The sequence below is a fragment of the Phyllostomus discolor genome, chromosome 7, assembly GCF_004126475.2.
Source record: "Phyllostomus discolor isolate MPI-MPIP mPhyDis1 chromosome 7, mPhyDis1.pri.v3, whole genome shotgun sequence".
NCBI lineage: Eukaryota > Metazoa > Chordata > Mammalia > Chiroptera > Phyllostomidae > Phyllostomus > Phyllostomus discolor.
In genome coordinates this window covers 125,700,048-125,722,272 of record NC_040909.2, presented here as the reverse complement: position 1 = coordinate 125,722,272, position 22,225 = coordinate 125,700,048, and the positions used below count along the sequence as shown (strand labels likewise).

The 22,225-nt window shown below is 43.4% G+C and overlaps 1 protein-coding gene across 1 annotated transcript; it reads right to left on the bottom strand.

Annotated features, from left to right (window-relative positions):
- Positions 1 to 2,096: 2,096 nt before the first annotated feature.
- Positions 2,097 to 9,002, bottom strand: CCN3 (cellular communication network factor 3). Its single transcript, XM_028533951.2, has 5 exons — positions 8,644 to 9,002; positions 8,287 to 8,512; positions 6,956 to 7,210; positions 5,533 to 5,747; positions 2,097 to 2,462 (listed from the first exon to the last, which is right to left on the bottom strand). Exons 1-5 carry the CDS (start codon positions 8,725 to 8,727, stop codon positions 2,166 to 2,168), a joined length of 1,077 nt encoding a protein of 358 aa, XP_028389752.1. The 5' UTR covers positions 8,728 to 9,002; the 3' UTR covers positions 2,097 to 2,165.
- Positions 9,003 to 22,225: the final 13,223 nt, after the last annotated feature.

Genomic DNA, 22,225 nt, shown 5'->3' with positions numbered 1-22,225 from the left:
TATTTCACTTATTTAAATTTTTTCTTGTATTTTTTCTATTACCATTTAGTCTCCTTATACCCCCAGCCCCCAACTGTTTCTTCTTAAATTTAAAAAAGTTTTCTCAACTGCGATATAGGGAGGAGAGCTTACTTTGTAAAGCTATAGTGCAAAATAAACGCTATAATGAAAGTCAAGTTCTTAGCACGAAGTATGGGATACATGTCAGCTGCCCTTGATAACTTCCTTTGAAGTCCAGTTGGCTTTCCAATCTGTCTGAAAGGACAAATAGAGACTAGCTAAAGAGAAGGGTGGGAATGAAACTGAGATGGAGGGAGCGAAGTTGGGAAGAGGGAAACATGTTTAACATTATGGAGGAATAGCTATAGACCCCCAGCAGGAGCCAGAAGCTACAAATCATGAAGCTCATGTTGCCCCTGACTCGGCATACATTTCTGCTGCTCACGGTTCTGCCCTGCGTTGCCGCCGCCGCTGGAGATGAGCTCTGCTGGGGCTCAGAGCCAGGACAGGCCCATCAAAACAAAGCTGGTGTTTTAAGCTGGGTAACTGGGCGAATGGAGAGCCCTTTAACTGGGTGTGGAAGCCAGAGAGGTGAGTTTGGATCGCTCCAACATGAAGTTAAACTTTTAATATATAGATGTGGATAGCTGATTGTCCAGAAAAAAAATATCAGGGCTTGAGTTGTTGGTCTGAGTCAACTCTGTGCAGAGCACTTGAGGCCGTGGCGGAGAGACCTCCCCACTCGGGAAGAGCTGTCTTTTGTTTTCCTTGCAGTAAGAAGGTGGACGTCCATCTAAATGTATCCACTTTGCTTTCAACGGATACTGTGCTTGGGGTCTGATTGAACTTGCACATTTTATTTATGTTTGTATTTTCAATAAAGAACTTACAAGCACAAAGTAATAGCAAAATCACACATTGATAAGATCATATTTATTTAGTGTTGTCTGACAAGTAGAGAAAGTAAAAAGAATATTTAAAAATGTATAATTTATATTTCTATAAATACTTTAAAGGAGAAAAGTTGAACACATATGGTGGCATTAGGAGAATGTATACATTTAATTTTGCAGCCTACTTTATAGCCTGACGAATTAGATACGTGTATGTATTCACACGTGTCTTGTTTGTGAGTTTGCATAATTAGCACCCACGGGTAAGTTATGGGTAAGTAATACATTCTAAACTCCCATAATATTTGTGTTACTATGTCCTCCCACTTAGGTCGGTTTTGTTCTTTGTTTGAAAAATTTCTCTACAAACACATTTAAAAATCATCCAAGGTTGTAATCGGGTGCCCTGGGCCTCAATTTACTCATCAGGGAGCGGAGAGGGTGCCTGCTGGCACGCTCTGCTTCTGCTGAGTTAAACCCTCGTGTACAGACGTGCGGGGTCGGTGGTGTGCGGTCCTCGTCTTCTCTGCGTGACCGGGAGTTTTTTGTTCAGCTGCTTTCTATCGGAAAGGAGTCAATTTGTCTGAAGTGAAGCAAGTGTACGACACTAGTCCACTCAATTCACTGTGACATTGTACTACTGTGGATAGAGTTATTTTCCTAGGATGCAACTAAACAAAACAAAACAAAAAAACCTCACAGACTCTGGAGTTCAAGTTGAAGAGCTCTACGTTTCCTTGGAGCTTGGACTTGGAAGTTCAGGGTTGAGCTCCTCCAAAAGAGCTCAGCAGAGCGCCCTCAAGTCAAACCTCAACAGGTGGCAAAATATCTGTATGAGGATGTGATCACTATGATCCTGGACTTGACTGTGTCCTTCGTTAGAGTGACATTCTCTTGAAATTGCACTAATACCTAACAAAGTAAGGGAAGTGTAATGTGATGCGGTCTCCACAGTAAAACCTATATCTGATTTCTTCAACTGATAGAAATTTTCATCTGCAGTAAACACTATAGAACAGTAAATCATCCCTAAGCACTATCCTGAGCTTACCTTGATCCCAAGTTTACAGTTAATCATATCTTTAATTTAAAAACAAGACAGCTATAACTGACCTCATATGATCACAGAAAACACACAGGACTCAGGGGCGAAATCACAATTCTCATCATTTTTCTCATGTACTTTGGATGACAGGTCTGTACTTTGGATGACAGGTCTCGAAGTTGCTATGGTTTGTCTCATAGGTGTGCGTCCTCCTCTGGGGGCCCAGGTTAGATTTTCCCTTGGCTGGTGTTGGGCTTTAACTCTTGGAGGAACGCCTCGTTGTTGTGAGGACAGTTGTTGTGACAGGTGCAGGTCCCGATGACCATCACTGGCTTCTTGATGATGTGGCCTGGGGCGCACTGGAACTCCACCTGGATGGTTTTGGTGTTGTGGGGGGTGCAGCAGCGGCCATCGCTACAGACCCCACAGTACCTGGGCTTGTAGGTGTGCAGGCTCGTGCAGTTCTTAAACTGCAGGTGGGTGGCTTTGAGGGGCTTCGTGGTACGGAGACACCTTTTTCCTTTCTAAGAAAGAAGAAAGACAGTGATGCATGGGTGGCTGCTGTTCTTCCCAGGGACCCCTTTGGAGGTATGGAATAACTTGCTAGTTGCCTGCCCAATAGCCATTGCTCTTTCTTCTTTGCTAATAGAACTTGAATTTTGTTTGGGTAATGTGGTCAGTGAAAAGGCTTTGCTTCCCCCAGAATATCTGGGAGCTTGGGGTGGCCTTGTGACAAAGTTCTGGCCAATGATACAGAAGCCAAGGGATTCTGGGAAATCCTCCACCCTGCAGACAGGTGCAGTTCTTTTTTGCAGCCTGTGTTCATTTTCTTTCTTGCCTAGAATGTGCAAACCGTGCCTAACTTTTGACATCTTTTGACCTTGGAGGTGAACATGAGGGTAAAAGCATATGATTAGGAAAGCTATGTTTTCAAGCCACTGTAACAGGGGTTGGTGTTGTTTTTAGCCAAATACATTCTTCAGACATCATGAAGAGAAAGAGAAGAAATCTGGCATCATCGCAAGCCTACTAATGTTTCAAATACTTTAATACTTTTCAAATGTTAATTCATGTGAGCTTATTATCAACAACATTCACTCATACAAGGAACAGTTGTTACTGTAGAAAATAATCGCCCAAGTTTTATAGATAAATAAATGAAATCTCAAAAGGCTAAAGTGAGATAAAACATCTAGTAATTGAAGTTCTTTGATGCAATGCCCAATTCTTCTACTGTACTACATAACTTTACGAATGTCCAAAACAATGAGATTTCGGGTTATTTTCCATGAAGGCAAAGTAAGTGGAGAATTTATTGACTATTCCATTCGTCATGGTTGGTGAGGAACCCAATATTGATAATCCAGCAAGGAATGGATGATAGGTTTATTGCCCACTTAGATTTCCTCACCTACCCACGTATCACATTTCCCTACTGCTCTTGACCTTCCTAAGCACGGTCCACAGCTGGTGCGGCGAGGAGACTTGGAGTTCTCTGAAACGAGCGGCTCTCAGACTTTATTGTGCATCAAAGGCATCAGGAGGTTTTGCTAAAACAGATTGTTGGGCCTTGCACCCAGAGTTTCGGATTCGGGAGGTCTGACTAAGGTCTCAGTGATTTACATTTCAACAAGTTCTTACATGATGCCGCTGGCGGCAGGGTGGGGGGGGGGGCACACTTTGACAAGTGCTGTCTCACATGTAAGACTCTCTGGGTAAGGAAGTCATGATTGCTATGCTAGTGTCTGCCCAGATTCCAACTCAACTTCTAGGAGCCTTATGAAGTATACGTGCCATAAGTAAATATTGTAAGTGGAATCTCAGTGTTAAGCTAGGTGCAAGAGAAACTAGACATTTGGGTTAAAGAAACAATAGTAGGCAAAATTTTAGAGGCATGACATGGAAAAACCTTACTTAATACAGAAATTACTGTGTCTTTGACAATATTTAAGGGCTTCTTGTTTTTTTTCTTTTTCACATTTAATATTTAGTGTATATTCTTGCCGGCACCCACAGAAATGTACAAGGCCAGCAGCATCCCTTTGTGTGTGTGTATATTTGTATGTATGTATGTGCTTGTGTGTGTGAGACAGACACACAGAGAGAGAGGGAGAGAGAGAGATAGAGAGAGAAGCAGAGAGACAGAGAGACTGCTTTGTGAGCCTGCATGACCATGTAACACATATGTTAGAATTCCCTTAAGTGTAGGGAGGCTTATATGATTTTAGGGATTGAGTATTTCTAGGTGTTCTTTCCAAATTGGTAAAAGAAACATAAAGTTAGGATGGACCTTCAAAAGTCATATAGCTCAGCAGCCATATAATGGATGCAACTACTAGAGACTCTTATTGTAGCAATAAATACAGATTTTTAAGCAAAGCTGCCTGACGTCCGCAGAGCAATCTGTGCCCCCCACTTTGTCAATGTATCTATTTCATCCTCATGACGCCTTTGCGGTAGGTACTGTCAGTGACCCCAATATGTGGGGGAAGGAATTGAGGCTCAGAGGTCAAGAAAACGGCCCAAGACCCCGTGGCCGGTTCGTGGGGGAAGCTGGGAGTTCAAGCCACCGTTGCACCCTTCCGCCTCGGATGGTATTTTCTCAGCGCAGAGATGCGTGCATCTTTCACTGCTAGGGGCTGTTTTATTTTGGCCTCAGGTTTGTACAAGGGTTCATATGATAATTTATTTTGGGGGCACGGCCTTTATCTAGGGTTCTAGTAACAAGGCCCGTGATGTCATCAGGAACCAGTCCAAGCTTCTGCTCTGCGTGCCTTACACTCAGCGCTAACACACTGAGTTGATAGAATACCAGCAAAAAAGGAAAGAAATGTGCTATTTTATTTGGCAAATACAGCCTTCTGCTGGCAAATATACTAGTCCCACTGAGCTTTTTAAAACATTGGAACTCATTCCCAGACAGCCATTCATTTCTTCATCAACAACATTTGATCAAGTACGCACTCTAGATCAGTAGGAGGCTGGGGACTGAGGGGTGCGTGAGGCCGATGTAATTCCTGCTCTGTTGCTCATTACAGATTGAACCTCAGGGCTGGAGGGGACTGGGGTCGGAAATGAGGACCTCTAGGGAGACTGAGGTCAGTCTCTCCAGAAACTTCCTTTCAGGTGGTGAACATACAATACAATCTACAGATGATGGAGGATAGAACTGTGCACCTGAAACCTATCTAATTTTATTAACCCATGCCACCCTGATACATTTAACTAAAAAGAAGAAGAAGTGACCCCTCTAAAATCAACTACTCTTGGCAATTGAGTAGCCACTGTCTTCCAGGAACACAATGAGATCTGCCATTCCCTTCTCAACTGGGGACATTATGATAACTGTCTGGCCCCTCCCCCTTTACCTGGGAGCCTCTTGTGAGTTGCTTGGGATATTTCAATACATTCAAGAGGAAAAAAAAAAGAAGGTAACCTCACTCCCTTCAGGAACCTCTCTGTCTTTCCTCTGAGGTTTCCTCCATGCTAGAACTGACCTCCACTCAACTAGTGGCGCAGTGATTTTCCAAAGCCCAGACCCCAACGAGGCCAGACAGCCTCCTCTGTAATGGGAGGCTTCCAGCAGGCCCCTACCTTATCTGCTTGTTGCTTGGGCTCTGGTTCGCAGGGCCGCACCATACAGAGCCGGGTCCGCTTCACCATCTCACACTGGGGATTCCTGTTGGTGACCTGCGTGGAGAGGCCCATGCCGCAGGTCTTGGAACACGCGCTCCACTCTGTGGTCTGTTCAATGCAGTTGACCCCTGAGTCAGAGACCGCGACCCCCAGAGTGGTTTCTGTCCTGTAGGCTGTAGGAAATACAAAGAAAGACAACTAGGCTGAGTGAAAAAAGGAAGGGGTTCATCATCATTAGAAAGAAGGTCTCAGCCAACTCTGCATCTCCTAAAACTCCAGTGTTCTCGGGGACGGAGCCTATCTCTGTATTTGTAAACCCCTAACCAGTTGCACGGTGCCTGACATGGTGAGAGCCTTCAGGAAATCTTTGTGGAATGACTGTTTAACTTGTCCTTCAGAAGCTCAGGATCACCTGTCCTCAAGAAGCTTAGTCATTTTAAGGATATAGAATGGTTTAGCACCAACAACCTTTCCATAAACGATAGTGTTTTTAATACGTGATCTTGTGAAGAAAAGGAGTCATGGGAAAACTTCAGTTGGATGCGTAAGTAGAACCAACTGACTCAAAATAGTGACAAAAGCATGCTTTGCCTTAGGGAGCCAGAACTGGTGGTTTGAGGTGTGGGATGCAGACACTGGGACCTGGATCACCAAACGTCCTGTCTCAGCACTCAGCATCATAACATATCGTGGCTTGGGGCGCGTCTTCTCTTCCACGTGGCAGTTTTCCTGTCTGATCTCTTGGCTAAGAAATCAACGCTCTGCGTACTGCCAGTGTATACAGTCTGTCTGATTACTGCCTCCTAAAATGTTCTCTGCTGGCTCTTGAGTCCCACCCCTCCCCAGAATTATTTCCTCTATAAGACGAAACAAACAAAAAAAGTAAAACAAAGATCCTGAAGTGTCACTTGACCTTTTCCTACAGCATCTGGAAAGGTGGCATTGTTCTGTGACACCTGTTCAACCGTAAGTAGCATTCTTTAGGGAGGCTGGTCTTGAGAGTACACGGCTACAGAATCCACAAAAGAAAAGAGTGGTTTTGTTGTTTTTTTTTTTACTTTTATCTTTCTGATGTGAATAAAGGTCAAGTGGGATGGGCTAAAATATAAAGAGTCGTTATGCAATAAGACAAAATCAGTCCCATTGCTGAAAAGAAGCACTGAATTCAGCAGGTTCCCTTTAGGAGAAACTGTGTGTACCTGTGCCTCTTGGCTAGGAGTCAAACCCATGCTGTGCTGGGCTCCGTGGGCAATCTGGAATCCACAGTTGAATGGCCAGAAATGGAGGCCCGTTTGTCATTGCAAATCCGAAGGAGCGCCCATGCTTCCTGCCCAGCTGTACCCTGTGCCGTGATCCCCTTCGTCTATCCCGAGTTCCTCACCTGGAAGGGCATGCAGGTCCCCTAATGCTTCCGTGTCGTTTGCGTCACAGATCCACTTTTCACAGCACTCCCCGGGCACTTCAACCTTCCTCGGAACCGGGCAGTCAGGTTGGGGGAGAAGCAGGTCCTCGTCGCAGCGAGGCACACAGCCAATCTGCCCATCCCGGCAGGTGCACTGGTACTTGCAGCTGGGCTGAAAGGTCACGCCGCTTTGGTAGATGACCCCATCGAACACACAGTTGTCTCCCTCTATCGCTGGAATATGGGGGAAGCAGGGCAGAGAGGGGGTGGGGGAGAGAAACAAAAACATAATGCCTCCGGGAAGCTGCTTGAGACTGGCAGCACACGATCCAAAGCCCAGGGCTGTTCTTTTTCTAGTGCAGAGAGTCTGGGTGCTTATCTCAGTACAGTGATACCCTCAAGGAGGGCTCCCTGAGCAAGAAGGAACCTGAGACCATCCAGTCCTGCCGCTCGTTTTATGAATGAGAAGAGGTGTACAACTGAGAGATGGTGGTCCTAAGCTCCCACAGCCATGCTCCCTATGATAAAGTTATTTTTGCAAGAAACTCCTTAGATTCTCCTAATCCAGAAGTTTAGAATTAAAAAGAGAAAACCATGCACTCACGTTCTCCAGATAGGTTAACGGGTCAAATTGGGCAGAGAGTTGGAAGTCCTTGGCATTCCAGCACACAAAAAAAATCATTATTAGCTCAGAGAATAAAGTAAAAGGCTATGCTGTGCCTCTAATTTAGGGATGCAGGGCCAGCCTCCAACTAAACGGAGCACCACGTGGAAAACTGATGCCCAATTAATTAAGTTTCACCAGCCTGCACTGGCCGGTTGCCTGCATTTTATTTTATTCATAGCCTAAAGAGGGGTTACATAGCTGTCCCAGGAGACTAGGGGAGGCTTTGGCTCAAACGGGACAATTAGAGGCGCGAAAACCAACCTGTTGGGCTGCAGTCAGGGGAGCTGTGAGCCAGTGAGGAAACCTACGCTTCCGTCACCCCCGAGAGGCCCCCTGGAAATGTCCGAAGGAAATGACTTCACTGGCCCTTAACTCTGCTCTGCCCCCCTTCTATCCGGAGTCTTCTCTAGGTGCAAGTGATCGAATGCTTTTCACCTCTGGTTTCCGGCGCTCCCCCCAATCGGCCCCTACCCCCCAATGCCTGGCACAGAGTAAGTGCTCCATAAACATCACCTCCTGCAGCCTCACTACTGTTATTACTTGCGCATCACCATCTGGGAAGGGGGAGGGAAAGGAGAGGAGAGAGGGGACAGCTCCAGCCAGCAGCAGGACAGAAGTCCATCGCGGGAGTGGGCTGGATTACCCATGCAGATTCCAGTTTGGGCGCTGGGGTCCGCTCTGCGGTCACAGAAGAGGCCGCGGCTCTCCTCGCACGGCTCCATCTCCGAGCAGCTGTCGCCGCGCTGGCGGGCACACACCAGACAGCACGAGCAGTCGTCCAGCACAGCTCTCACCCCGGGGGCGCACGTCGGCGGCGTCTTGGGGCACCCGGCTGGGCATGGGTTGGGGCAGCGCTGAGTGGCAGAGACCTGCGGGCGGGAGAGACAAGAAGGAGAAACCTCTCAGCAGGATCAATCGAAGGCGGGGTGACCCGGGGACCCAGCACGGGCTGCCCAGGAAGGCAAAGTAACCAGGGGCACCTAAGAGGTGTGCCACTTACCTGTCCCAGGAGGTGGAGGAGCAGGAAAGCCAGGCAAAGACATTGAGTGGGCAGATTGGGACTCATGACTGGCCCACTCTGCATGCTGAGTCTTTTTCCTCCCGCTTTTACAAAACGAGACTTTCTACGCCGTGGATTGGCTCAGCTCGCCTCCCTCCAGGTCCGCAGATCGCCTTCCTAACCCAGCGCCACCGGCGCAGGTTTTATAGTGCGCTCTAGGGACGCGCACAAGCGGGTTGGCTGCGGCGCTCGGAGGAGGCGGGGGTCGGCTGGGTGGGGAATGGAATGAACCCCGGGGTTGCCATGGCAATTGGCCGTGGGTGCCGCTCTCCTTAGGGCGCGGCACCAGGGCCTGCGAGTGCCTGTGTGTGGCGACTGGCTTGTCCCAGAGCGCGGGGAGGGGCTGGGTGGAGTCCCCAGGCCGGGACCCAGAGCTCGCTAGAGCGCGTGGGAAGGAAACGCCCCGTTTCCTCCTGGAAGCTGCTTTGCCTTCCCCCAGGACTAAGACACCGCCACTCCCCACCGCACTTCTCCGCCCTGGCAGAAGAGCAGGGCTGTGAATGAGGAGCTCTCCTAAAGGGGTGCCTGAAGTTTGGGGCCATCTGTGGGGCGTTGGCGAGAGGCCCAGGGGTTTAGTCATAAGGGAAGCACATGCGAGTTTGTCACCGTTTGGGGCACTCTTTGAAAATGCTGAGAGAGGGGGAGGGAGAAACGGAGGAACTGAGAAAGAGGAGGGGGCAGAAAAGAAAATTAAAAACAAATTAGCAATGTTTGGATGCAGGATCCTATTGTCCAAATGGCAAAGTTCGTTTGACGACCCGTTCCAAGCCCCACTGATTTTTAAACCCCCCGTCCCGCAGTTTTGATAGAAATAGAAGTAAGACATAGTAAAATAAAAATATAAGAGCTTGAGGTAAATAAAAACTTTCTTCCTGCTGGATGAAAGTCTTGAAACACCTGTTGGATCAGTGGCTGAAAGTACAAGAGGCTTGGAGAGTTTATAAGGCAGGCTCAGCCACTGCCAAAACCTCAGTCATCAAGGAAGGAGTGAGGAGGGTACTTGCTGTATTTAGCCAGCCGAACTCCTTTTCCACCCGGCATGCACTTTCAGAACACTGGCCATCTCGCGTTAGAAGGAGAGCCCCTCTACTGCTCCAAAGGGGACACTGGTTGTTGCCTTGAAAAAAAAAAAGCCCCCCTGGATTCAACTTTGCTGGTGCCTTTGGGATAATTATGCCCAGCTCCTTTGAGAAGTGCCTTGAAAAGACACTTTATAAGAAAAATTATACAAGCTTGTGATGTAATGCTAAAGCTTAAAAAAGAAACAAATTGCCTCTGCTCCATCCATCTCCCCTATGAAGTTAAATCAAAGGCAGCTTGTGGAAGGGGCCAGGGCTGCTCCTGAAATTCTTGCCACCTTGGCAATGGAATCATTTCAAGCCCCTTCAGGATAGTTCTCCTGCAGAGAAGCTTGGAACGTTGATGACATACTTCCAAGCCTCCAGTCATTGCTTTCTTTGAGGCCCACCAGACTGAGCAGGAATCAAAGCGTGACAAGCAATTGAACAGTTAATTTGCGCCATGTCTGGGTTACTCCTCCGCTCTTCAAGTTGATGGGCTTTCATGGGTCACCTGGCCTAGTGATGCTCCACCTGGCCGCCCAAGAGAATGCACCAGGGTATATTTTGTTTAAACGGTAGATTCCTAGGCTCCACCCTTTCCCCAGTCACTTGGAGTCTCTGCCGGTGGCTGTAGGTAGACAGCACCTTAATCTACCTTAAAATGGAGGCTGGCTTCGGGAAACCTCCATATGGAGCAGCTGGAAGCAGTTGATGGAGAAGTAAGAATATTGGCCAAGGTTTCCAAGTATGAATAGACAGAACAAGGAGAAACTGGCAGCACTGAGGTTGGGCCGACTCTTCTTGGAAAGGGGAGGCTGAGAGGAGAAATGTAACTTCAAGGTAAGGACGAAAAAGTCACTGCTGATGTGAGCTGCTACTCAGGCCTCTCGATGGCAAGTGGTAGACCCTGGACTACTTTGAGCGAGAAGACTTTCTTGTAAAGAAGCCGTGGTGACATCATGACAAATAGGAATGGGGCTGCCAGGCCTCAGAGGCTACTGGAATCAGGGTCTCGAAGTGATCAGGACTCCATCTTTCTTTTTTTAAAAATTATATATATATATTTTTAAAGATTTTATTTACTTATTTTTAGAGAGGGAAGGTAGGGAGATAGAGAGAGAGAGAGAAACATCAATGCGCTGGGGGTCATGGCCTGCAACCCAGGCATGTGCCCTGACTGGGAATCGAACCTGCAATACTTTGGTTCGCAGCCCACGCTCAGTCCACTGAGCTATGCCAGCCAGGGCTAAATTATATTGTATTGATTATGCTACTACAGTTGTCCTGATTTTTCCACCTTTGCCCCCCTGCACTCAGCACTCCCCTTAGGTAATCCCCACTTCATGCCCATGGGTCATATGTGTAAGTCCCTTAGTCACTCTCTTTCCCATCTGTTTTTTACATCCCCATGGCTGTTCTGTAACTACCAATTTTTACTTCTTAATCCTCTCACCTCTTCACCCATTCTCCCATACCCCTCTCCCATCTGGTAACCATCAAAACACCCTCCAAATCCGTGATTCTGTCTCTGTCCTTCTTATTTGTTTAGTTTGTTTTTTAGAGTCTATAGTTGATGGATATGCATTTATTGCCATTTTATTGTTCATAGTTTTGATCTTCTTCTTTGTTTTAAAGAAGTTCCTTTAACATTTCAGGTAATAATGATTTGGTGATGATGAACTCCTTTAGTTTTGTCTTCTCTGGGAAGTACTTTATCTGCCCTTCGATTTTAAATGATATCTTTGCTGGGTAGAGTAATCTTGGCTGTAGCTCCATGCTTTTTATGACTTTGACTATTTCTTGCCAATTCCTTCTAGCCTGCAAAGTTTCTTTTGAGAAATCAGCTGACAGTCTCACGGGAACTCCCCTGTATGTAACTAACTTCTTTTCTCTTGCTGCTTCTAACATTCTCTCTTTATCTTCAAACGTTGGCATTTTAATTATGATGTGTGTTGGAGGGGGCCTCTTTGCATCCATCTTGTTTGGGACTCTGTGTGCTTCCTAGACGTGCATGTCTATTTCCTTCATCAAATTAGGCAAGTTTCCTTTCATTATTTTTTCAAATGAATTTTCTATTTTTTGCTCTTCCTCTTCTCCTTCTGGCATCCTTATGATGTGAATGTTGGACCTCTAAAATTTGTCCCAGAGGCTGCTTATCCTATCCTCATGTTTTTAGATTCTTTTTTCTTCTTGTTGTTCTGTTTGGTTGTCTTTTGCTTCCTTATGTTCCAAATCATTGATTTGATTCTCAGCTTCATCCACCCTACTGTTGTTTCCCTGTAAATTGTTCTTTATTTCAAGTAGTGTATCCTTCATTTCTGACTGATTTTTTTATTCTTTTGAGGTCCTCACTAAGTTTCTTGAGCTGGCTTATAGCCAATGTTTCAAATTCTGCATCTGATAGATTGCTTATCTCCCTTTTGTTCAGTTCTTTTTCTGCATTTTTGAACTGTTCTTTCATTTGGGCCATGTTTCCTAGTCTCCTCATTTTGGCAGCCTCCCTGTGTTTGTTTCTATCTATTAGGTAGAGCTGCTATGACTCCCTGTCTTGATAGTGTGGCCTAGTGTAGTAGCTGTCCTGTAGGTTCCAGTGGCACAGTCTCCCCTATCACCCAAGCTGATTACTCAAGATGTGCCCTTCATGTGGGCTGAGTACACCCACCTCCTGTAGTTGAGACTTGATTGCCATTTGTAGGTCAATGGGGAGGATTTACCCAGTCCAGTCAGCTGCAAGGACTGGCTGTGGCCGCTGACCGCCAACCTCCTCCCTCCATGGAGGATCAACCATGCAGAGGCAAGGTGGTGGTTCTACAACATGTTCTGTAGCTGTCCACTGGGTGTCTCGGCTCTGGGGTTTCCTGGGTGGTACAGGCCAAGATCAGCCCCCACCTGTACTATGCCCGGGGCTGCCCTGCATGAAGTATAAAACAATCTGAGATGGCTGCTACTTGTGCTGGGCTTGGAGATTCCCAGGCAAAGCTGAGCTGTGAATCTCGGCTCTCTGCTGCTAGTGCTGGGCCTGGGACCACTTAGCAAGAGATATGGGACCCAGGGACTCACTGAGGCCAGTTGTTGCTTGTTTGAGAGGATTTATGAAGTTGTAAAGCATGAGCCAAAACAGCCAGTCATGTTGAAAAGTCTCTGTTAAGAGCTTGGGTGGGCCCATAATTTGGGTGGGATAGAGTCTCAGGGGATCTCCAGTGCAGGGCAAAAAATGTTAGCCAGGTTGGTGGAGTCTCAGATATGGCACTTACTTGCTGGCTCTGTGCCTCAGAGAAGGGACAATGGCCTCTGCCTGCCTTTCTGTCTGGGAGAAAGCTGCCCCCCCAGCTCTCGCCTTGATGCCAGACACTTTAGTTCCTCCCTGTATGCCACTGGTGCCTTTCAAGGTGCTACCCTGGTGCTGGAGCTCAGAGGGAGTGAGTCTCAGTAAGTCTGCTGGGAGGTTCTTTAAGAGGGACTGCTTGGGAATCCAAAAGTTTCTTCCACTGCCTTAATCCCCAGTGGTGTTTGCAGTCAGAAGTTATGGGGATTTATGTTTCTGGCACTGGAACCGTGGGCTAGGGGGCTGGGTGTGCGGCTGGGACTCCTTACTGTCAAGATATCCCTTCTGAATTTTTAACCAGCACACATGAATGTGGGACCCGCCCATTCCACATCATTGCCCCTCCTACCAGCCTGGATGAATGTAGTTTATTCAATTCCATAGTTGTCAGACTTCCTATCAGCTCAATTTCTGATGGTTCTGAGTAATGGTTGTTCTATACTTTAGTTGTAATTTAATGTGTCTTCATCTTTCTGTTATATCTTCAGTATTTGTGTGTCGACTTTGGTCTGTTCTACTACAGACAAGCTTCTTCCATGTATAGGAAATGTCATCCTTAGATTCTCCCCAACCTTTTACATTGTGACCTTATCACCTCAGAAGGTATATCCCTTTCCCTTAGGCTCAATTTGGAAAGTTTCAGGGAAGGTGCCTTCAACTGGCACCCAGGGCCAATGGAAGGAGACAAGACAGGTGAGATATGGGATTAGTTGATACCACATATTTGGAGTAGGGAGGAAGGATAGTTCCCTGGTAAAGAATTTTTCTGTAAGAAGAAAGCAAGGATGCAAAACAGTACTTCTACCCTCTTCTGTCAGCTGTATATGCTCCTGGGTAAAGGTTTCCTTGATGACATAGTTGGAAATGGGAAGTAAAGGCACTTGAAAATAGTTCTGCCAGATCATGCTTTGCTACCTCCGGGACATCTTCTCTTGAGTCCACGAGGCTGGGACAGATTTTGTCCTCTTGACACGTCTGTCACCTCTTGCTTTTCTCCCATATCTCTTGAGTCAGTGAATGATGATGATGTGTGTGCTTCTGTACCCGTCTTCCTATCCTGGCCAGGAGCCCTGGAGGATAGGGCGCGTGTCATGTTCTCTGTAACACCCCTGGCACCAACTGTAGAGATGGACAAATGGCTGGTTGTTCTTGGGTCTTTTGAGATACTGCAAACCTCACTTTAAATGATGTACTGCTCTGCATAAGATGAGGTAAACAAGAAACGGAGGCTGCTTCGTTCCTCAGCAGGAGTAGATGAGAGCAGACGTCACCCATCTGCCTCTGACACGTACCTTCTGTCAGTCTCTCCTGGTACTAAGAGTCTAAAGGAGAGGATGCAGGCTGCTGATCCTCTCCTGTTTAAAACCCACCATGTGTGCAGTGAGGCCTTTGGGGAGTCAGGGGTCACCGTCTTAGAGACTTCATGAATTGCTGGCCTTGGCTACCAACCAAGCTGGCAAATTCCACCGGGTTATGAGGTGCAAGTGCCTTGGTTGGGTCCCCTTTTCCCTTTCCTCCATTCCCCTTGCCCAGATGTGGCACCACAGACCACTTCTCCGTCTCTGTCTCAGAGAGGCTGTTCATTGGCTTATATTCTTATTACTTCTCGGTCACTATTCTTATCCAGAAGACATTTTAGAGAAATCCCTACATTCCAAAGGTAAGCTTTTATAAAGCTTTCCAATTGTTGTTTTTATCTTTTTTCATTATATAAAATATTAAAAAATACATTGGCACTTACTTCTGTAGTAGGCGAGAGGAATATAAAGCACAGAACCCCCTATTAAGAACAAAACAAGCCCTGGCTGGCGTAGCTCAGTGGATTGAGCGCGGGCTGGGAACCAAAGTGTCCCAGGTTCGATTCCCAGCCAGGGTACATGCCTCGGTTGCAGGCCATAACCCCCAGCAACTGCACATTGATGTTCCTCTCTCTCTCTCTCTCTCCCTTCCTCCCTCCCTCCCTCCCTTCCCTCTCTAAAAATAAATAAATAAAATCTTAAAAAAAAAGAACAAAACAAATAAAGGGCAGTGGCTGCGATATCCTCACTTCCAGGACAGCTCCATGCCTCGCCTCCCCTCTGTGATTACACGCTCTGTAAACTCGCAGACGTGCATGCGTCTTCGGTCATCGTGTAGCCAGGCCACATGTACTTAGCTCTCATAATGTGCCTCGTAAATCAGCCTCACAGCTCCTTAATAATTTTGTTGGTGTTTTCTGAATTCCCTTTGCATGTCCCTTTTCTGGGGCCCCAGGGAGTTGGGAGAAGACAAGGTGATTCCCATTATAGGTTAGGCAAGCCAGCCCTCCGTGGTGTTCAGATATATGGCTAATTTCAATCACACCCTCTTGTTTTCCTGACAGATCCCTTGATGTTTTGCTTTTCCAGAAACAACAAAGGGCAGAGAAGAAGCAGTGATGGGAGGTGAAACAAAGTGTATACTTTTTAGTGTTATCGCTTTGGGGTAAGAATAAGATCTAGCTACACACATATTTTGTGTACACTTGAAAAAAGTATTTACTCATTTTCAAAATGGAAATACTGAACTGCCTCAAGGAATTTTTTTTATGATGATTAGATGAGGTAGTCCTTACACTTTTTAAGAAAAGATTTTATTTATTTACTTGTTTAGAGAGAGGGGGATGGAGGAAGACAAAGAGAAAGAAACCTGTATCAGTTGCCTCTCCACAGCCTCAGCTGGGGACCTGGCCTCCAACCCAGGCAGGTGCCCTGACCAGGAATTGAACCAGCGGCCTTCATGTCCCTGGGACAAAGCCCACCACTGAGCCACACCAGTCACAGCAATGCTTACGCTTGTTTAGGAGACTCTGGCTTTTAAGAAGCGCTTAAAAAAAAGCTAATTACTTTTATTGTTGTAGTTGTTTTTTTCCTCCACCCAAGAACACAATATTATTTAATTTTTGAAAAGCTCTTTTGTAAGGTTAACATTTCCGCATGGAAATCCTGTTTCAGCTTGTTAAATTTGTTCTGAAGTATTTTGGTGTGGATACTGTTTTGAAAATATTGTGCAAAACATTTATTTATGTACCTTACATGATTATTTTACTGAAAGTATCGTTAGTTCCACTTTCTTTCCTACATTTATTATCTTGCAGTTTTTGTCAGACAACGGTACTAGATACAAATACTAACAATTTGTAGCTTATATTTTCGAACATTTTATTTATTATTCTCTTGTTTTATTGCATTTCTACAAACTTTCAAAATAATGTTAATAATTGGGATGGTAGCAGATGTCTTTGTCTTCTTCCCAATTTTTATGATAATTCTAGTATTTTATCAATAAAGGTCCTGTTTAGTATTGCTTTGGAGAGAAACTTTAAAATCAGTACTGTTTATTGAGTTTTACTGAATACATTTTGCCATTTTATTATGTAACTGTGTAGAAGTTATGTAGATTTTTTCATTGAACTATTTATATTTTATATGAATAGAATTCTTAATATTAAATCATCTTTGTGTTACAGAAAAGAAGGAGTTGGTTATTGTATTTATTGATAAGTTAATTTATTAGTTTTTGTTTAGGATTTGTGTGTTCAGATTCATAAATGAAGTGAATTTATAGCTTTTTATGTTTAATCTTTAAGATTTGATATTAGCTTATAAAAATGAATTAAAAATTTCCCTTTCTTTCACTTGTGTTAGAAGAATTTATTTTGCCTGGAAATTATTTGTTCTCCAAAGTTTGAAAAAGGTCACTGTAATTTTTAGAAATGTTTCATAGAATTTGAAATATTTTCTATGGTTATAATATTGTATACATGTACATGTATACAATATATGTAATAATATATTACATATATTATTAGACTCCACCAAATCAATAATTTTTCACATATTTTTTATTTATGAGAAAGGATTATGCTGACATTTTAGAGAAATTTATTTATTTATATTCTTTGTGCATTTATAACCATTTTTAACATATTAAAAGTCCAGAGCACATGAATTATTTTTTATAATACATTAAAACTTTTTTTGATATAAAATATTTTCTATTGCATACTTAAATAATTTCTACTTAGATTCTATTTTGTCTGATACAAACATTTCAACTTTCATTTTTGTTTTTTGGATATATCCTTGATGATTCATTGATTTTTTTTAAACTTCCTGTGTCATTTTTTGTTATGTGTATATAGTTCCATATTTAAAACAGCATACAGTAATGGTATCATAGTTCAATTATTTTCATTAACTTATCCATAGACTCCAGTATTTTAATATATTTATGTTTAGTGTTGAAATTGACAAGATTGTTCTTGCTTCTTTTAACTTGTTTTATGCTCTCTATTAGTGCTATCTTACTTTTTTCCCCCTTGTTTTTATTTTCTCTAAATGAGTTTTTTTGGTTTGGTTATTTTTTTTTTAATTTTCAGTTTACTCCTATTATATGATCCTGTAGTTTCTTTTTTAAAAAATATTTATTTATTTTTAGAGAGGGAAGGGAGGGAGAAAGAGAGAGAGAGAGAAACATCAATGTGTGGTTGCTGGGGGCCGTGGCCTGCAACCCAGGCATGTGCCCTGACTGGGAATCGAACCTGCGATGCTTTGGTTCACAGCCCGCGCTCAATCCACTGAGCTATGCCAGCCAGGTTGTTTGGTTATTTTTAACCTCACCATTTCCCAAGTGATTTAGGGGGTAAATAATTCATTTTTATTTTACTAGTCATCTTTAAGTGAAAATGTCTATTTTATATTATTTAGCTAAAGAATGAGTATTAGTTGTTTTCTCCTAATGAGATTGGGAATAGTCCTTATTACTAGTCTTAAATTGTGTTTTTATAGACATTTTATATTGTACCCATTTAATTATAACAGTAAACTTGCATATTTGCATTCTATAATCATATTTAAAATAGCTATTTACATAACATTGTCTCTAATGATAGCTTCAATGATGACTTTCAATTCTTCTATGCCTTGACTCCCTTTTTTTTTGCTTTCTTCACTTTGATTTGTTTCCTTGTTTCCTGCAGGGGTAGGTAAGTTGTATACTTGCTGGAGAACCTTTGCGCATGAAAATGTCCTTTGCAGCTGAAGGACAACTTGGCTGGGCATGGCGGAACTTTAATTTTAGATCATAATATATTTCGGTAGAGTTGTTACCAACACTAACCGTATATTGACTTATTTAATTCTTCTGTGACATAGAGCTTATCACCACCCCTATTTTGAAGATGGTAGGGCTGAAGTACAGGAAGCTGAAGTAACTTGCCAAAGGTTACAGCACTGGTAAGTAGAGTCAGATTTGAAACCAGGCAGTTGTGTTCCAAAGTCTATACTCATCACCACTCTCCCACATGATCCATTAGGGAGTCATTTGTAGATTATTGTCTCTCGGTATTTTGAGATGTTACTTAATTGTCTTTTGTCTTTTAGAGAAGTTACTACTGAAACAAGTTATGTTTTTCTTCAGTGGAAGGTAAATAGTTTTTTTAATTTCTCTCTGCTTGGATGCAACATCAAACTGTTGGCCTCTCTGCCTTCTGTTCTGTAACAATATTTTCGTGTGTTCTGACTTACTTAATCTCCGAAAAGTTTTCTTCTAGTATTTTATTCATTTTATGGTTTCTGTGGTGTTGACTTCTTTTGGAATTCCTCTGTATGCAGTTAGCGTATCCTGGATCTGTACTTTGGCCACACCTTTATTTAACGAATACTTGCTGATTCTTCTACCAGGTGCCAGACACTGAATACAGTGATGATGAAAACATGGCCACTAACCCATTTGTCTTGCAGTCTAATTAGGGGCAGGCAGATCTTAAAGAATAAAGGAAGCCTGTTGTAACTGTAAATGTCATTTAATGCAAAATCTGAAGGATGAGGAGACATTGGCCGGTTGAAAGAGTATCTGGGTGTGTCAGGCAGAGCTGGCAGAATGAATGAAAGCTCTAAACAGGGTAGACCTGATGAGTTCTAGGGTCTGCTAAAGGACAATGAGCAATGGAGAGACCATTGTGAAAGGAGGCTGTCCGCAGAGTTAGGACCTAGATAATGTGTGTCTGTGCAGTCTCTGTTAAAGCTTTTTGCTTTTTAACAAAAGAAAGCCATGGAAAGTTTCAAAGTAGTGGAGTTAAATGATTGACAAATAATCTGACTTGGGAGTTGACTGGATGGAGGAAGAGGGCATGTAGGCAGGCTGCTTAGAAGTAGCCATAGCAGTTGTTTAGATAAGAGATGATGATGGACTGGACCGGAATCTGGCAGTGGAGATGGAAAAAAAAAGAAAAAATTTCAGCAGTGCTTACAAAATAAATACTGTGTATTTACGAGTCAGGGAGAAGTTTTATGGTAAAAAGAAGATTCTGAGGACCTACTGTATTGGATTGGGCTAGGGTTAGGGCTAGAGGTATACCTGAAAAAGTTCCTGTCTAAGGATTTGTATTTTCTCATGAAGAAGTGCAACAGATAAGGTAGATTGCTGAGAGTAAGGGGAGTGGGAGAGTCAAAGATTTGAGGAGTCTGGAAAAGGTTTGAATTTGCAGAAAGAGAAAAACTGAGTACAGAGACGTAATATGATCCTAGGTAGAACTGAGAGCCCGGCTGGGATTGAAGACCTTGAATTTATGGTGGTACCCATCTTCAAACTGACAGAGGTGCAAAAAGTTCAGGCATTAGATGATGATGATGGACCGTGCATAGTAAGGAGGAGGAGGTATGTGCAGTGAGGAGAGTTGAAGGTAGAGACAAAGTGGAAAGGGTAGCATGTGTCAAGGCCCTGAGGCGGGAGAGTTTTGGTGGGTGTGGGGGACCCTGAAAAGTCCAGATTGAGCATACTGCTTCCAGGCTGTAGACACAGGTGGGCTTTTATTTAACCCAGCACCTAGCACAGTGCCTCTCTAGTGCTCATCCCAATACCTACACTGTAGTAAGGGCACAATCAGTATTTGTTGAACAAACCTGGCTTTATGTGTGTTGTGTCTAGCCACTTTCCTTCCAGTTTTCTGTCCTCTAGATGGCACTCTTCCATAGTTTACAGAGATGATTCAAGCTTTTGTCCCTTTTAATATTGGAAAAATTACTTAAATCGTATTTTGGATCTCAATTTCCTCATCTGTAAAATGTACGCCTAATAATAACATGTACTTGATAGGTCACTGTAAGATTTTAATCAAGTAAAACATGTACAGTGTTCAGCTTTGGACTTGATACCTATTACTGAATGTAATCACTAATTTGATTGTTGTTATGGATATTATTTTAGCCTATGAGATTGCCTGTGTTTGCATTATTGTCTTGCCTAGAAATCTTTCAATTTATATTGGGCATTTGTAATTCGGAAAACACTGAACATCCTCGTCCCATGTTAATTGTGTCCTGAGTTTTCCTTTGGGAAACTAGTCTTTCCTGATTCTGAGTCCAGGTGTTTTGAGTGGGGCATTCTCTCCATTTACAGGGTAGCAACCCTGGACACTTCTGTCAATACCACATTGCATGCCCCTGATCACAGCAGGTCAGGGTGTCCAACCAGAGCTAATGAAATGTGCAATGCTTTGGGGACTCTTTCTCTCCCCTGTGGAGACTGTGAGAGGAGATCATCACGTTTCTCCAGAAGAGTATGAGGTGAGGTCATGAGGTCTGGATCTCTGGAAGCCATGGCTGTTCCAAAGTCTTCTCCGAAGAAAGGGCCTTCAAGGGGAAGCTGAGGACCAGGCAGAGAACAGAATGCAGGCTTACTTTAGAATGAAGTTCTGGGTGACAGGATGTTTTTGCGACCCTGGGTGCAATCCTGCTTGCACCCAGTTGTATGTCTGGTCTTTTCCTCACGTGAGCTACCACATTCCATTTATTGTTTGAACAAGTTCAAGTTGGGGTTTTATTACTTGCAATATCCAATCTTAACTGACAAAACAATGTTCATTGAGAATGAGATTTGTCCACCTTATGTTAAATATGTATTCATAGGAATAGAATCATTCTTTTTTTTTTAAAGATTTTATTTATTTATTTTTAGAGAGGGAAGGGAAGGAGATAGAGAGAAACATCAATGTGCGGTTGCTGGGGGTTATGGCCTGCAACCAAGGCATGTACCCTGGCTGGGAATCGAACCTGCGACACTTTGGTTCCCAGCCCGCGCTCAGTCCACTGAGCTATGCCAGCCAGGGCCAGAATTATTCTTTTAACATTTACCTGGGAATTTCATTACTAGACTAATCAGTGGATGCTATGCTAGAAAGTATACACAGGTTCATCTTTTCCACTATAAGACAAACTCTAGGACAACATAATGTTTTGGAAAATTAATGGCTCTTAATTACTATGCTTTGATTCTTGTGAGCTATTTCCGGGTAAATTATATTATTATATACAAATCAGTTTTATTCTATGACTTGTTTTCCTTTTAATGTAAAATAAAAACATTACAGAAATCCATTATTAACCAGCTTATTTTAAAGCTGAGCCCAACTTTCTGCTATTTAATATCTATTATTTCTTTTTTATATCTCTATTATATCCAAAATTTGAAAGATCATGGTTTTTATTACACACAGAGGAACACTTGAAATGGAAGCAATTTTGGAATCAAACAGAACTGAGTTCTGATCTCAGCTCTGCTACTTGCTAGCTCAGTGAAATTGGACGAGTTATTTAACTCTGAGCTTGTTTGCTATTGTTTTTGTTTGTTTGAGAGTTGGCTGTTATAGCATCTTCTAGGGTAAGATACAGTGGGGAATACTGAGACAGCATATGTCAAACTTCTAGTATATTTTAAGATTCCTAAAGGCTCATAACAAGTATTATTTCTTTTTTTTTCCAATTAGTATACTTAGAGGTATCTCCAAAAAGGTCAACTGAGAAGGCATGCCAAGCAGATATATTATTGTTTGGATTAACAATATTAAAATTTGTTAATTTACTAATTTCTAAACACTCCGTGAGAAGGAGCTAATGTGCATTTAGATTAAATCTTTTTTCAATGCTAATTCAAGGTCAGGTTTAAGAATTACTTGGACTGGCCCATGAATGGATGATGATAGAAACACCCTATTTCTTAACACGCTGTACATGTAGAATTACGGGCGCTCAGAAATCCACCGAATCCCTCTAGTGTCATAATATCCACACATCAGTTTTTCTGTACATTGTTCCAGTTCCACTGGAGAATTTTGGCT